The 16953-nt window shown below is 37.9% G+C and overlaps 1 protein-coding gene across 1 annotated transcript; it reads left to right on the forward strand.

Moving 5' to 3' along the window:
- The first annotated feature begins 1056 nt into the window (after nucleotides 1–1056).
- Nucleotides 1057–16594, forward strand: LOC140156886 (uncharacterized). Its single transcript, XM_072179904.1, has 7 exons — nucleotides 1057–1156; nucleotides 6030–6131; nucleotides 7157–7213; nucleotides 8498–8564; nucleotides 10138–10232; nucleotides 10621–10695; nucleotides 13804–16594. The coding sequence occupies exons 1-7, from the start codon at nucleotides 1064–1066 to the stop codon at nucleotides 16318–16320; spliced, it is 3006 nt and encodes a 1001-aa protein (XP_072036005.1). The 5' UTR covers nucleotides 1057–1063; the 3' UTR covers nucleotides 16321–16594.
- The last annotated feature ends 359 nt before the right edge of the window (nucleotides 16595–16953 follow it).

Below are 16953 nucleotides of genomic sequence, written 5' to 3' on the forward strand. Positions count from 1 at the left end.
CACTTCACGTGCAAAGAAATCCAATTTATTTGCAATATTTTCTTGATTTAGTATTTTGATCAGATTGGTACATAATCATGTTTGTAGCCTACTTTGAACAGATATAAAATTCTATGTTAAAAAGTGCCAGTATAGACCCATAGACCAACCCAGATGTTGCATGTTGTTGATCATGATCAACAAATATGCATCTTTAATGTTATATTAAATAATAGATATGTGTATCAATCATTTTTTCAAACAAAAGCACTGAAAACCAAAACTTGCCCATGTTAAAAGTGATATAGAGGGTCTCAATGCGCGCGAAGCGAGCAAAAATTTTGGGTTTTAAAGCGGAAAACTTTTTGGCCCCCCCTTTCCTATACTAAAATGCAGCAAACCTTTTACAAGCGCGACTACCGTGATGTTGCAAATTCGGCGCTAACAACGCGTACGGCGCACAGTTCATTCATAAATTTCCACTCAGCAACAACATGTCGTCTTAGCAGCCAATCAGAGACAAGTGCGTGCAACGCAGTATATACGCGATGTATCCTTACAATACGCGCTCGTCTAAGGTTTTCTGCATTTTAGTATACCACCTAAAACTTTTTGGTCCCCCCTCTTTTAAGGTCCAAAACTTTTTTGGCCCCCCTCCCTTACCAGCCCCCCACCAAAGTACTTGGTGAGGGTCAAAAGTATTGACTCCAAATATGTCCAAATGCGCACCGCCACCACCAACAATGTTGGTGGTGGTGGGGGGGAGGGGGGGGTGGTCCAACAAAGTATTTCTGAACTCTCCTTTGAGAACTTTTTCTGTGACTTTTTTTAACGGTGCTGTGTTTTACTGCCCTCTATTTTCAAGCAATCAATTAAGCAGTTTTAGTATGAGTAAAATGTATAAATAAAAAATATGCGTTAGTTCGTTATCAATATTTACTATTCCTTTTTAAAAGATACAATAGCTTAGAATTAATGCATTATGACTATTTTTTTATGAATTTTGTAATGATGATTAACAAAAAGAACTTTTTATTAATACTAGGAAAAAAGGTGTTTCTACATTTTATTCTCAAAGAGCAAAATGGCGTCCAGCTCGGATTCAGGGTTCTCCATGCCTGGAGAAAGTGGTCCTTCTGGGAGCGGGGATGGAGCGTTCTCTCAATTCATGACAGAGGTATGTTTGAAATGTAAACCTACAGATTCTGTAGATATAAGTTTATTGTTGACTGGGGTATTGGTTGACCTGGGAAGTGGGAACATGTGTTTTATAACACCCTAACAATAACATGCCTATACTAAAATGCAGAAAACCTTAGGCTTTGACGAGCGCGTATTCATGTAATCATGGTAATTGTAAGGATACATCGCGTATGTACTGCGTTGCATGCACTTGTCTCTGATTGGCTGCTAAGGCGATATGTTGTTGCTGAGTGGAAATTTATGAATGAACTGTGCGCCGTCCGCGTTGTTAGCGCCGAATTTGCAACATCACGGTAGTCGCGCTCGTAAAAGGTTTGCTGCATTTTAGTATAACGTCATGAACGTACGTACTACTCAATCATTGAGACCAATGAGGTAGAATTTAAGGATAGAGTGCCCTGCTCGCCGAATCTGTGAAGCAGGTTTGGGTCCCGGTTTGGGTGCTGTATAGATCACAAAGTTGAACAAACCATGTATTAAAACGCATTAAATTTCCCAGTATACCATTGTCTTTATCAAAATTTCGCCTTTAGTCGCCGTTCCTGTAGCGCTGCATGGCAACGGGCGAATGAACTAGATTTAGGAGCGTGCTTGCCTTTATTATTCAGCAATTTTTTGATAAAAAAAATGGTACACAGTAAAGTCATGAAAGTTGAATATAATGCTAAAACAAGTAATTTATTTAATTTTAAAATCCATACATGCTAGAGTAAATTCAGTTTCCATTTTAGTTGTATTTGATACTGATTGTTAGGTCCCTTCATTTCATAATGGCTTATTCAGTGTGTGATTGTCAATGAAACGGCAACGTACCAGCTCGAGCTCAGCGATCTATGTTTTTGTACGTCATTGTCTTAGACTTAGCTGCTAGCCTAAGTCAATGCAAATGTACGCATTCTGCATGATGATGATTTAAAGGAGTATTTCGTGATCCTAGCATCCTCTTTTTATGACATTTGTCAGTAGATATCCACGAAAAAATCCTATTCCCCAAATTTCAGTTGATTCCGATTTTGTGTAAATGCGAGTTATGCATGATTATGTACTATGTTATCCCAGGCAAACCTGGCCCATGGGCTTGGCTTAGTTAACTTAGGGATTCAATCATGTATAACCGTTGTTCATCACCGTTTAACAACAATGCGGGGCAGCTAAAGCTGCCCTCGCGAAGCTAAAGCTGCCCTCGCGAAGTAAACCATGCAGACGCGCCGGACGCGAGTTGTTAAACGGTGATGAACAACGGTGAAACATGATTGAATCCCTTTCAACAACGAAAAGAAGCTAAAGATCGTATAATTCACATGATTATTTCATGAGGAATGTCAGTTAAAATCATTGCCACTCAGCCTTACAAAAACTTCGATGATTTCTCTGTTGATATCAGCAATAAAACTGCATTGTTCAGCCGCTACCTGAAAAATACTGAATTCAAGTTGTAAAGCTTGCATACGCACACAGGTTCCAGGCATGGCGAATTTTACGCACTCTCGCGTAGCAGTAGTCTCGCTTCAGCGTTCAGCGTATCGCTTCAGTAAAAGTGTGGATTCATCATGGATTAACAACGGTTGGCTCCTGTACAAAGGTATATAGGAGGAGTTGTTGAAATTTGGTACTTGGTGGTTGTACTGGCTAACACTCCTGGCTGCGCTTGTAGTTTTGCTTATGCTTATTGGTCTTGCTTGGTTGCTTGATTTCTTGTGATCCCGTAGGTGGGAAGAGCTCACTACTGTTAACTTTCTCATCCAGGTAGGTTTCAGTGCCTATAATGATGTCAGGATGATAATTATCAATGCACACTGCAAGATCTGCAGTCTTGTTACGGATACTATCAAAATTGATGACCATACATTTCAAGGTCATACAAGGATTGTCTAGTAGGCTTCCTGTTACTAGAATTTTTTTTTGGTTTGGGCTTCATTGGTGTATACGCTAAGGCTGGCATTTTCGGTCGGATGGCGGGTACCGCCGAGATTACATTACCGGGTAGGAAATACCCTACCGGTACCGAAATTCAAAAAAAAAAATTTGAATTTGAATGCATTTTGAAATCATTAATAGAATATGACATGAATACAAAGTATCAATTTTCATATTAAAAATACAAAATATCTTTAAATTTTTTTTTTTTTTTTTTTAGGTCAACCATGAATGATCCTAGCATTTAGGTCTTTTTTTTTGCAATTTGGTACCCGGTTAACCGCCGAAAAAATCGCGCCGGTACCCGGTACAAAATTACCGAAAATGCCAGGCCTAGTATCGCCGGACAACTGAATACAAGCACAACGTATGGAAGCCTGCCAGAGTTGACCAACACCATACGTGTAAACTTGTTGTACTCCTTGGCCATTGCTTTATCAACTCCGGTTTTAAACCTATTTATGGTTACAGCACAGGCAACATATTCTGGAAGGGTATTCCATTGCAGGGTTCCCGTTAAGGTTTTAAAAATGTGCGTCTGTAATGACGCAAGTTTGCTGACGAGGTTGCAAAAACTTGTGTCCAGACAGATTTTTGTGCGTCCATCTGAAATTCACGATTATAATGATACACACGTACCCCGGATCTACACCTCATCAAATGTTGATTGTTAAAAAAAATAAAAGTGCATTTTAGCCGTGACATTCCATCTCCATTCGCTATGGTAATTTTTCTCATTTCTGTGTCAGTTTTGGTTCGACAGGTGGTCAAAAACAGGTGCAAAAACATGAGCAAAGTCTGTCAATCTGGAACAAATTTTTGTTTGTAATTTTACTTCCGTATTTCTTTTTAAAAATTAACGTGCTGTTGATGCTACAAAGCTAAAACTAGTGCGCTGCCACAAATAATACGAAAAAGGGTTATCATTTGAATTTTGTCTTTAAAATTGCTTTTATTCATCGTAACAATAATACTAATAAAGGAAACCTAGATTATTTATGAGAAAATAAACTTAAAATATTAAAATTGAATATTGTCAGGTTGTGATAAATAATTAAATAAACATTAACCGCATGCGTTAAGCGGCACGTGTTCAGCTTGTAAACAAATCAATCGGGACTTCCCCAGGCCATCAAACAACGATCGTTAGGAAAGCATGCAAAAAGTGCACGATTTCCTGACGTTGCATTTACAAATATTGCAGAATTTACTTCAATTCTTAGCAGGTGGGTCAAAATTTTGGGGCTTTTATTATCTTAAAAATATAAAAGAATACAAATTTCTTATTTTTATTATTAATTAATAATAAAATTTCGAAATTTTGTCTGCGTCCACATGCATGTGACATGGACGCAAAATACTTGATTAGCCATGTGAACTTGCGTCCAAATTTGTAAAATACACGTCTGGACGCAATGACGCACACTAACAGGAAGCCTGTTCCATTGGTTGACAACCTCTTGATCTTGAACTGAAGGTGTCTGACCTCAGGTTGAGCCTTGTGTGCTGTTTCTGGATCTTGTAGGTATGTCCTATTGTGCCAGTCTTGCTATCGTCCATCCTAAATAGCGTTTCTTTGTCTATGTCGTTGATACCGTGCATGATCTTGAAAACTTGTATCATGTCCAGGGTTCAGAGTTTATCACGTCATTAATTATGTAAATTAGAGGGCGGCTTCAATATATAATACATTAGAACATATGAGAAACACTTTGACCAAGTTTCAGAGCAAAAGTATGCAAAATAAAAGTACCCTGAACATTTATGCATTGATTTTTAGCAAAATATTGGCAAAAATTACATATTAATGAGCCTTTCCAGTCCTTCTAGCTCATTAACTATATTGATTATTGACAAAAACAATAGGATACAAAGAACATATAAATTGATGTATTATGGAAACCGTATGCCCGATTTGCTCCAAATAAAAGGCATATTGATCAGTGTACTTTACCATACTCAATTCTCGCTATTCACAATAAAGGCGCGCCATTGGTTGCGATAATCGTGATGTATCATGGGAAAAGGTCGACATCCAAGTCCGCGCAATACGAATATTACCATGCTATTACATAGGAACATGTGACAATATTTTTTAGTTTGTCAAAATAAAGGTGTTACACGCGAATCGATACTCAATAATACTTAATAATGTGATTTGATTTGCGTGTAATACCGTTATACTGACAACCTAAAAAATATTGTCACGTGTTCATATGTAATAGCATGTTTATATTCGTATTGCGCGGACTTGGATGTCGACCTTTTCCCATGATACATCACGATTACATCGCAAACCGCTGGCGGTGCCCTTATTGTGAATAGCGAGAATTAATCTGTTGAAAACATGCTCAAAGCATTTTCTAATTTCTAGAAAATGCATCCAATACCACCAAATAAGTCTCTTCATACTCCAGCCATGGGCAGCCTACTTTCCATGATGAATTTTCTCATCCGTTTATTCTGATCATATTCCCTATTTTTTCTTTTTCAAGGCAGTGGAGATTTTTAAGACATAAATTTAAAAATAGGCATTTTATAAGCTGGTAAAAAGTTGAATTTGACGATTATCTAGCAGAACTTTAGTTGCCGACTGATGTTTCCAGTCATGTTCAATTTAGTTGACTGAGTTGCCCAACACTAGAATTCTCAGACATGGTATAATATTTGTCCATCAGTTTCAACACTGACTTCAGCATTTTGCGTCTTTTGCGAGATAAGTTAACATCCAGGTACCAGCACTGTGGAAGAGATGGCAAGCAGATGGCAGTATCCAATTTAATAATTATTCCTTTGACTTTCAAGCTACAGACTAGTCAACTTCAGAAATGCGCATGTTGCCCAACACTAGAGAATTCACAATATTTTTATCAGTTGGGACTCTACTGATTCCCATATTTTTAAATCATGGATTGTTTCATTTTTTGCAGGTGAAAGAAATAGAGAAGCGTGACTCTGTGTTAACTCCTCAGCAACAGATTGACCGACTGCTCAGGCCTGGCAGTACCTACTTTAATTTGAATCCATTTGAGGTAAGGAATGTGTTAAATTATAATTGAAGACCGTATTAAAAAGACTAGTTTGCGTATGACGCCCTGTCAACTGGACCAAAAATGCCGTACTGTGCAGGTCGGTAACCAATCATGCAGCACTTTTGCCCTGACGTCAGCACTTTTACATTACCGTATGGAAGAAAAAAGTCCTTATACCAATTGAAAAACATGTAAACTTTGTAAAGTCATGGAAATACATATACCGTATTCGTTCCAATAAGTTCCCACACCCCAATAAGCACCCACCCAGGGTATTTTCAATTTGCTAAAGGGTACCATTAATGTTGAAGTGACTGATAGATGTTGATACAGTGAAATAGCTGGAGGATTTGAAGTCCTGTGTAAATTTGCAATACATTTACTGCATCAGGAAAGCTACTAGAACGTCTCGGGACCTTATGACGTACCGTATTTCCTCGAATTGTCTTCCCTCTCAAATAAACGCCCCCCACCACTTTTTTCAACCAAGATGTTTAAAAAATGCCGATATTTCCATGCTATCTTGTGTAGTAAGCTTACCAAGTTGCTCACATGGTCGATAATAGCAGCAATAATTGGCGAAAATCTGCATCGGAAACCCGGAAGTGAACCAAAAGTCAGTGTTTCTAGTTCATAGTTCGTCATTTTAGCTTGACTTTTAAGCTTACCTAATGATTTTAACGGGAATTGTCGTGCTAAAAATGACCTCTAATAAACACCCCCCGTTTGGAAAATGCAACGCCCCCGGGGCGTTTATTCAAGGAAATATAGTAGGTAAATTTGTCTCTAATAAACAGCCCTTGCGAAAAAATTAGGTAAACCAGGTAAAAAATAAGCGCCCACCCAAAATGACTTTGTAAAGTGCCCTGGGCGCTTATTGGAATGAATACGGTAGAAACATCTCTTGTAAATCAAGTTATGGGAAAAAAATTTGATTCTGGCAAAAATTTTGATTCTGGCAAACTAAGTTTAGGAGAATCATTGCGTTTTTTTATTTTAAATATTGTTTAATTTTCTGAAATTAGGTGCTTCAAGTTGACCCAGATACACCTATGGAGCAGATCAAGAAACTTTACAGAAAGGTGAGTAGTACTAGAGTAAGCAGTGTATTTCAGATACAATGTAGACTCTGGTTTTATGATAAATTTGTTTGTATGTTGTGTAAAACATTTTAAAGCTAATAATGGACAAAAATCCATATAAGGTACAACGTAACCTACATGTAGTACAGATATCTGTAGACTGTCAAAATTTGCTTTCATTACTTTCTCGTGGTACATGCACATACTTCAGTATGTAAGTCTATGGCATAAAAGCTCATAAAAACACCATAATTGTGTAGCAAATTGATAAAATTTTGTAGCAAAAAGATACCAGCTATTTCCAACGCTGAGTACATGTAGTACTAGCTTGGCCTTTCTGGAAGCATGGAGAAGTATTCATAAAGAAGGAGAAATAAATAAATAGACATTTATGAACATTTCAGACAATGATGTTAAAACTGCTAACTTTGTTAAACCAAATCTATACTAAATGCTTATTAAAGTTAAATCTTGCAAGATCAGTGAGAAAGAGTATGATGGAACCAGGGCACAAGGCTAAGGCAAAAAACCAAAAAAAAAAACCCAATTGTTTGATTGTCCATAGATTTCTTCCAAAGGGTAGTGGTGGTGAGGCAGATTTTTTTATTTAATTTTTTTTAAAGGTCATAGCCAAAACATGTTTGCCTAATTGGCTTAAACTCCATTCATGTTTTTAAAACAGTTAAGAAGTGTCAAGAAACTGCTTTAAAAAACTCTTCAGGATTTCCAAAATTTTGAATAACAAAACAACTTTTTTTGTTCGCCAGAGGGCGATCTTCCCCCAAATATCACTCAAATTAGGCTCCATGAAAATTATTTGTAAATATCAAATAGTACACACCAGGGCTTCTTTGCACATATTCTTTTAAAAACAGTAATCAAAAAAGTATTTTGAGCCCCAGGTGGTGGTCGCCGTGCATTCTCTAAATTCAGTAAATTTTCATCGTCAACCGTGTAATTGAATGGGATTATTTTGAAATATTAAAACACTTGAAATATCACAAACAAATTGGCCTATGTTAAATACAAGCTAGAACCGTTGGGGTTCGATAATGAACCCCACAAAACTAACCGAGTATATGGAAAATGCCATACGACCGGGCGGTTTCACAACAGCGAGTGGCATGAGCCCTATATTTTTGGCACTATATTTTCAGCCCTTTCGAGGCGCTTGCGGCAAGTGGATTTTGTAATGTCAGAGGGGTTGTCATGGTCCCATACAGGCACTGAACAAGTGCTACCTTTTGGTATGAAGATTAAAGTCAATTAATGTTTCCTTTTCAGTTGTCCATTTTGGTCCATCCTGACAAGAACCCTGATAACAGAGACAGAGCACAACAAGCTTTTGAAAGTAAGTATATACAAAAGTGATGTCACTGATATAGCAATGTCAACATTATATCCTCAGTGGGCAGAACCCAGCATCACAAAATGTGCCGTGGGGATGTCAGCAAATGAGTTTGAAGTCTCAGTAATTTTGTAAAGCTTCCACATGAACCCAGTTAAGTTAGTGACATTTATGAGGCTGTTGTGATGAATTGGGCTATTCCATTTGAAATCCATAAATGGAGTCACCCATTCTGGTAACCTCATACATGTAATTTAAAATTCGGAAAAGCGCATTAAATTACTTGTAAAGGCTATTTGCACAGTTACTATACTTTGATCAGCTCATAATCGGCGGGACTTCTAACATTGCGGATTGATATCGAATTATTTTATTTTGAGAATTGTCTTGTGACATCTCCCCAGAAGCATCAGGAATTATTAATTCACGTCCTATACTTTGTCTACTTTCTTTAACACACAAAATATAGACAGGCAGGTCAACTAATAGCGCTCTTAACGTGGGTCTACTTTTCGGCGTTGTGGTAAAAGCCTAACATTTCCCGCCTATTAAGAGCTGATCAAAGTATAGATGCTTTTTGTTTCTGCGCTGATTAGCTTCATTTGGTGATACATGTATTATACCACCTGTCATGGGTAAGCTTACGGAATAAACATAACTGTTACGATAGTGTATGGCTTTACTCCAAGATTGTATGACATCACAGGTGGTATAAAAGATGAGATTGTCATATAATTATATATAAATGTTACATCATCAGATCATGTCTACGAGGGGGTATCAAAAAGTTTTAGAAATCGCCCAGAAGTGAAAGAGCTATATCAATGAAATTTTGTCAGTGCAATCACTGGTCCTTATGTACACTATGGTGCAAAAATGGTCTCATAAGTATGTTTACTTTTTTTACTGGAGCTAGATGTCACTACCTGCCTATGTAACCACATAACCAGCAAAATGGAGAAAATTGAGGCATGCAGCATGATTAAGTTCCATTTTAAGGGTTACAGTGCCCAGAAAATATGTGATAAAATAAAAATTCCTTTTCCAAAAAGCGACAGTGACATATCACAATCACCACCAAAGATAACTTTCATTTCATCATCAATTTTCTAGGAACTGCAACCCTTCAAAAGCAGGATCTTAATATGCTGCTTGCCTCAATTTTCTCAATCTTGCACTTTATGCGCAGTAACTGGGGCAGCAGGTTATTGGCATCTAGTGCCACCTGTAAAAATAGTAAACATACCTATGAGACCATTTTTGGGCCATAATGTACATAAGGACCAGTGATTGCACTGACAAAATTTCATTGATATAGCTCTTTCACTTCTGGGCGATTTCTAAAACTTTTTGATACCCCCTCGTATGTTTGCTGTTGTCATATAATTATATATATACAAATGTAAATGTTACATCATGTCTATGTTTGCATTTGAATTATTGTTAACATCAAGATCAGGAAAAGATGTTAATATTGTAGCAACTTGTTTTGATATCTGTTTAATTTGGTCTGTGTACAATATATTTTGTTTGTGACTTATTGCCAAATGCATTGATTCGTTTTCTCTTTGTTTAGTTTTAAGTAAAGCCATGAAAACTTTGAATGATGACAAAGAAAGGCAAGCAGCTCTGGAAATGATAAAGGAAGCCAAAGAAAAAACAGATTATGAGGTATGTCAATTGCAAACTATTCGTTATCCCTGGCCCTGTTGTAGTTAGGTGCCGTATCGTACCCATATTGATGTGGCGCCCAATCATAAGAATTTACGGTATTTCCACGATTAAACGCCCTCGCGGGCTTTGCATTTTCCAAAAGAGGGGCATTTATTAGAGGTCATTTTTAGAACAATAATTCCTGTTAAAATCATTAGGTACGCTTAAAACTCACACTGAAATGACAAACTATGAACTTAGGATCAATGACTTCTGGATCAATTCTAGGTTTACGAGCACACTCTGATGACTGCTCAGTCGCAGCCTTTGAAAAATGTAAGCATTTATTAACCTACAAATTTTGTATAATTTTATGTGGTTTATTTGCATTGTTATTTCATAATAGCTAAATGAAGCAAGAAAGCAGTTGAAGCGAGAGGGTAAATCAACAGAGCTAGAAGAAGACAGGGATCCACAAAAGGTAAGAGTTGTTCAATTTTCTTTAGCATGGATTCATGAGGAAGTTGGACAAAATGATTTCATTTATTGTTACGTGAATAATCTTGACACAATTTTTAATCCTCCCATTTAGTGTATTTAGTTGATAGTTATCTCAGCCAAAATGTTAACAAATTGTCATTTGACAGTAATTTATTTATTGTTCAACTTGATTGCCAAGCTTATTTCGCAAATGATAAATAAATCATCGTCTGGTTTACCTTTTGTTTCCATGTCATATTTGTGATATTTTATTTCTGAATGTTCAGAAATGATAAAATGGTGTTTGGACCATACCAATTTCTTTCTTTAATTTTGATACTTGAAATCTTAAGAACCCATGAAAGCGATCTACCCAATTTCAGCTTTTATGATAAAAAACGAATACCTTTATATAGAAAGTGTTTTTAATCCAGGTTAGTAGTAGCTTTGCCTTTTTAAAAGGTAACATTGTTTTGTTCTGACCAGGTTTGTATACTGTCATATTTCATTATTTCATATTGATCGCCATTTTATTTGGTGTTCATGTCATGTGGCAAAAAAATGTATGTGTGTATTTTATTTTTGTTTTGTATAGTCTTGGTTTTTGCCTAGAGCTCATGGAAGAACAGATGATTATTTCTAATATTCATTGAATAGGTAACCCATGTTATAGAAGAAATGCAACAAAGCAAAAGTCAATATCCATTATCCACCTCAGTGTGATAAAATGTCAATTTTAAAGTTCAGCCCCACCCATGTCATGATAAAGTGTCAATAATAAAAAGTTAGCCCCACCCATGTCATGATAAAGCATCAATAACAAAGTTAAGCCCCACCATGTCATGATAAAAGTGTCAATAATAAAGTTAAGCCCCACCCATGTCATGATAAAGTGTCAATAATAAAGTTAAGCCCCACCCATGTCATGATAAAGTGTCAATAATAAAGTTAAGCCCTACCCATGTCATGATAAGGCCAATGAAAGTTAATTCCGAGTTTATCGTCCCCTTTTTTTCCCAGGTTGGTGAGGTGACTTTTTCATTTTTCATTTTTCATTATTTCAACAGATTTCATTATTGACCTAAAATGCATGTTGATTTAAAGCCACACTCATACATGTTATTTATAAACATGTTTTTATATGGGTAGGGACTAGAAAAGTTAGAAAAGGGCCTCGTTTTGCTTCCAAGTTATGAATTTATGTGTTTCCAATTGCTAAAACTGGTGAAAACACTGATACTTTGAAAATAATGAATTATTTTGGCATTTTTGAAAATTTGACGCTGGTATTTTTGGTCTCCAAAAAGTGACGCGGGCGGGGGACGATAAACTCGGAATCGACTTTCACTCGCCTAAAGTGTCAATAATAAAGTTAAGCCCCATTCATGTCATGATAAAAGTCAATAATAAAGTTAAGCCCCACCCATGTTATGTTTTTTTCAAACAATTAACAGGAGATAGGGATCCCACTTGTAGACCATATTTGCTAGTGGGTAACAGGTGGATTACATGATAGTAAATTTTGAATGACAACAGAATACGAGACACAGTTCTTTGATACGTTTTGCATTCTCACAACTATGTATTTTACAATAAAATGCCAAAAACATTTGTGTGTGATGCAGTGTTCAGTGTTGTATAAAATGTAGTAATTATAAGTGTGTAGCTTTAAATGTAGATACATACATATGTTAGTATAGTTGTACACTTGAAAGGGATACAGCCACAGAATGGAAGATAATTTCTCCTTGAAACAATTTGAGCTGGTACTTCCGTACGAATTAGGATCAGGGTGCATCATTCATGGAATCCTTTCTTCTGCTGTCATATCTTCTGCTCACATGTATGGATTACATCAAAGGGAGTCATCTTTAGCTGCTAATATCACTGCTTAATATGCAGTCATTCCCACTATGAGACGCACAGTATAATTTACAGTGGATTGGTCATCGTGTGACAGATTTGGAGGCTTCTCTCCTTGGGATAAATGGAAACATTTGATTTGACATTGGGCTATTTCATTTAAAATCCACACTACCCCTGTGGAAGATTTTGGAAATATCTTCCACAAGGGGAGTATGAATTTCAAATGGAATTAACACATTAGCAGCTCCATTGGAAACTCATCCTCCCTTTGTGGAAGTTTCAGGTTGAAAATTTTTAGAGGGTGTATGAAACTCAAATGGAGCTGCCTAGTGTGCTCATTCCATTTGAAATTCATACTCCCCCTGTGGCAGATATTTCCAAAATCTTCCACAAGGGGTAATGTGGATTTTAAATGGAATAGCCCATTGTACTGAAAAGGTTGTAAAATCAGCTCAAGTGGTTAAGTACAGTATATTAACTAGGCAAGCATTATGTGTGGTACATTTTACTGTTGTATGTAGATTTGTAATACAATTCTTAGTATTTATGCATAAAAACTGGTGTAAGTGAAAAAAACGTTCCAACGCCTGATTTCACAACAACTGTAACGGTATCATTTGTGTCATAAAAAATCCCCAACATTGCTTTGTGCAGTGTTCAGAGATTTAAGATGAGTTTTATCACAACCAGAGAATTGCAAGTTTTTGTGAAAGGACTCACTTGTATAAAGTTCCATCCTACTTTGTATAAATAGTTCATCCAGGATTTCCAAGTGACCTATCCATCTCTGTTTTATGGATGTAAGGGTGCCACAGAATTACAGAAAGACAAAATGTCTGATGGACAATTTCACAAAGCAATAACGGTGACAAAATCCGTAATATGAATGTATTATAACACTGCAAACTTGTGAATCTTTTTGTTTACATGCTTTTAATGTGAAAAGCTTTCGCCCAGATTCCTTCTTCACACATTTATATTTGATGTCATAGAAGGCTGTGTTTACCTGTTCATGTTTGTGATCACCTGTCAAAAAACAAAGATGGATGAGTCACTGGACCTGATTGTTAACGATGCAAATATGTAAAACAATAATGTTAAATAAAATGTATGTGATGTACAGTTCTATTTTGCTTACCAAATAAATATGTGGACAATATTAACCTTCAATAGGTGAACATTTTTCAGCACACTCTGTTTGTCAAATTGAAGTTTGCTTTTTTTCTGTGTGTCCTCTCTCCAGGACCAATCGGCCAGCTCATCTGCCTCTACATCGAATGAACAGCAAACTCAAAAACAGAAAAAGACTCCAGCTCAAGAGACACTACGTGCCAATATTAAGGAGCTTGAAAAGAAAGTGGACCGACTCCTGCAGCAGTCCCGCGAGTCGGACGATCTGCAAGGTCACAAAGATCTCAAGGCTGGCGAGGACGAATTGAAACGAGCGAAGCAAAAGTTGTCGTGGCTGGAAGGGAATGCAGCATATCAAAAGAAATACAGGGACCAGAGAAAACGAGATTTGGCAGAAATTAAGGAAAAGCACCCTTTGGTTGCCTATGAATTGAGACCAGGTAAAAGAACAAAGAATAAAGAAGCAGAGAAAACTGAAGAAGTAAAAGATGAAGAAGAAGGTGTTCACACTATCAATATCAATATGAAGAAACCAGTGCAAGAAGAGAGTGCTACTAAAATAATGAGGCTGGAAGAAGAGTTAACAGCATTAAGACAGGCCTCTTTGGTGAAAAAGGTTAAAACTTATGTCTTAGGGGACGGTAAGGTGATGACTAGAGAAGATTTGAAAGAGCTGATAGGTGCAAAGAAACTTGATCTGTGCAATGAGAAGATGAAGCTGACCACCTTGCAAGCCAATGCCGTGCGGCAGAAGAAGTATCGTGATAGGAAGAAGAAACAGCTTGAGCAGTTGCAGAAAAGTCATCCTCAGCTGGCTTGCAAGTTGAAAACTAGAAATAAGAGAGGCAGACCCAGAATTGAAGAGACTCAACCAGATCTTCTCAAAGTGCTTGAAGAAGTGGCCGGTGCTGCTGCAGCTGGCGATAACAAAAATGGTGATACGCCAAAACCTGCATTAACTGGAAAATCGTTGAGAGATCTGACTATAGAAATGAAACAGCGTGGGTTCAAGCTCAGCAGGAGCGCAGCCTATCTGAGGTTAGCTCCGAGAGCAACGGAAAGCCCTGAGGGGAAACGCCATGTGAAATACGTTCCAGTGAAACTGAGACCTCAAACGGGTCATGGGAAGCAGCATATAGATGGCAAATTTGCTGCTGCCAGTATTCAGTATGTACAAGAACTGACATCTGTTCTGGGTCCACAGGTTGTTGGTTATGTGATCCAGGACAACGGGTGTCGGGTTCGATTCAAGTCGTCGGGAGAAAACAGCTCAGAACATATGGTTCTTGACTACAGGGCTCCACAATCAGACAGTGAAGCCATGAGATTGAAATCACTGGACGGCACCAAATTGGTATTGTCTTTGTATGGAGCATGCCAAATTCACAAAAACGGTATGGGTGAGCAAGATAAAGTCACCAAAGTTGGGCCTACATATATTGCGGTCCGAAGTGGGAGATATTTGGCATCTGCTGCCTATGCTCATTGGGATGATTTTAACATTGTGGTACAGAGACCAGAGTTTAAGGATTTTCTGAGAAGGCCAGATGGATCGGTGAAACCGGTTATGGTGCTGTTTGTTAGTGGGAGTCACGATGAGAACCCACACTCTGCTAAAGCTCTTCAGGTTGCTGCGTGTCATTTCAAGGTGCATAATTTGGATGCTATGTTCATCGTGTCTGATGCCCCTGGAAAGGGAAGTTATTATCACCCTGCTGAAAAGAGGGTACAAGTGTTAACAGAATGTCTGTCAAAACTGGCCATCCCTCGGAATCACTTCACCTCTCATCTCGATGAGCATGGCCATTGCATCGATGACACGCTGGAGAAGGAGAACTTCAAAGCAGCTGGTGAGACATTGAGCGAAGTCTGGAGTGAGGCATCGTTTGAATCGCATCCAATCATTGCTAAGTATGTGGAGCCATCAGATGAACCGGAGGGGAGAAGGTGGGAAGGGGTTAATCACGATGAGAGATGGAAAGCGGAACACGTGAGGCAGAGTCAGTACTGTTTACAGATTGTCCGCTGTGATAATGATGTGTGTTGTGGTCCATGGAGAAGTAACTTGAAAGGGATTCTGTCAGAACGGTTTGTTCCTCCTCCGATTCCTTTCATGCAAGGAGATAATGGTCCTGAAGCACCAGAACCGAACCAACTCGGTTCTGCACAATATGGATCATTAGCCATGCGCATTGCAATGTCTTCAGTTCTTCCGTGTGCAGTGCAGAAATTTCGCATCATTCCATACGACTTCTATTGCCCTAGCCTTCAGGTGCAATTGAGCCAACGGATATGTAGGTGGTGTGGCTTGTATCATGTCAGTCAGAAGGCTCTCAGACCTCATACTCGTATCCACAGCTCTACAGAAACATCTCAACCGTCCACTACTGCAGATCCGGTGCAAATAGAAAAACTCACTGAACTAGTCGAAGCTGCTGTTGCAACAGAGGTGGTTGTATCAGAACCAACTATTCAGGTGCAGGTGCAGCCTCAAATTCAGACACTCCCATCACCAGCTCCACAGGTGCAGGTGCAGGTGCAAACCACACCACACCTGGTGTGGAGTACTACTGGTGCACAATGGACTACAGCCACCACCACCACTGAACAGAGACCGCCACAAGTATGAGACTATAGTGCTGAGCTTATAAAGTTGAGACATACCAGTTGGATATCTATTTTTTAAAGTTTACATACAGCTCTGAAACAATGCAAGTTTTCTTTTTACCAATGTGGTAGCAATATTTTCAAATAGGTTGCATGTTTGGTGACCCCAAAAAGGTGACTGTTCATGAGCCACATGAAGCATTTTATACCTGGGTCATGATGCCTTAAGGTGGTACTACACCCCTTGATCAATTTGTGACTATTTTTGCATTTTTCTCAAAAAAAATAGCACTCTGGTAACAAAAGTTATGTATATTTTAGGGGCAAGGAATCCAGTTACTACAGTGGAATTTCAGTGACTCAAGACAAGCGGTACGTTATTCATGATAAGAAAAGAGGTACCTCTAGGATTTACCTCATTGCTTAACATTATATAATGAACCACTTGTCTTATCTTGAATCAATGAAATTTCACTGAAGTAATTGGATTCCTTGCCCCTATAATGTACATAACTTCTGTTACCAATGTGTAGTTATTTTTTTGAGAAAAATGCAAAATTAGTCACAAAATTTATCAGGGGGTGTAGTACCACCTTAAATTTTGGGCTATTTATAATAGAAGAAAAACATTGTAAAAATGTATCTTTACTTAGGC

This window comes from Amphiura filiformis, chromosome 7 (genome assembly GCF_039555335.1).
Source record: "Amphiura filiformis chromosome 7, Afil_fr2py, whole genome shotgun sequence".
NCBI classification, from domain to species: Eukaryota; Metazoa; Echinodermata; class Ophiuroidea; order Amphilepidida; family Amphiuridae; genus Amphiura; species Amphiura filiformis.

Excerpts from the sequence above, each read along its gene's own strand:
- LOC140156886 (XM_072179904.1), top strand. The coding sequence starts at position 1,064 with ATGGCGTCCAGCTCGGATTCAGGGTTCTCCATGCCTGGAGAAAGTGGT. Across the intron at positions 7,214-8,497 it reads TCAAGAAACTTTACAGAAAG|TTGTCCATTTTGGTCCATCC; the intron begins GTGAGTAGTACT and ends TTTCCTTTTCAG. Across the intron at positions 8,565-10,137 it reads AGCACAACAAGCTTTTGAAA|TTTTAAGTAAAGCCATGAAA; the intron begins GTAAGTATATAC and ends CTCTTTGTTTAG.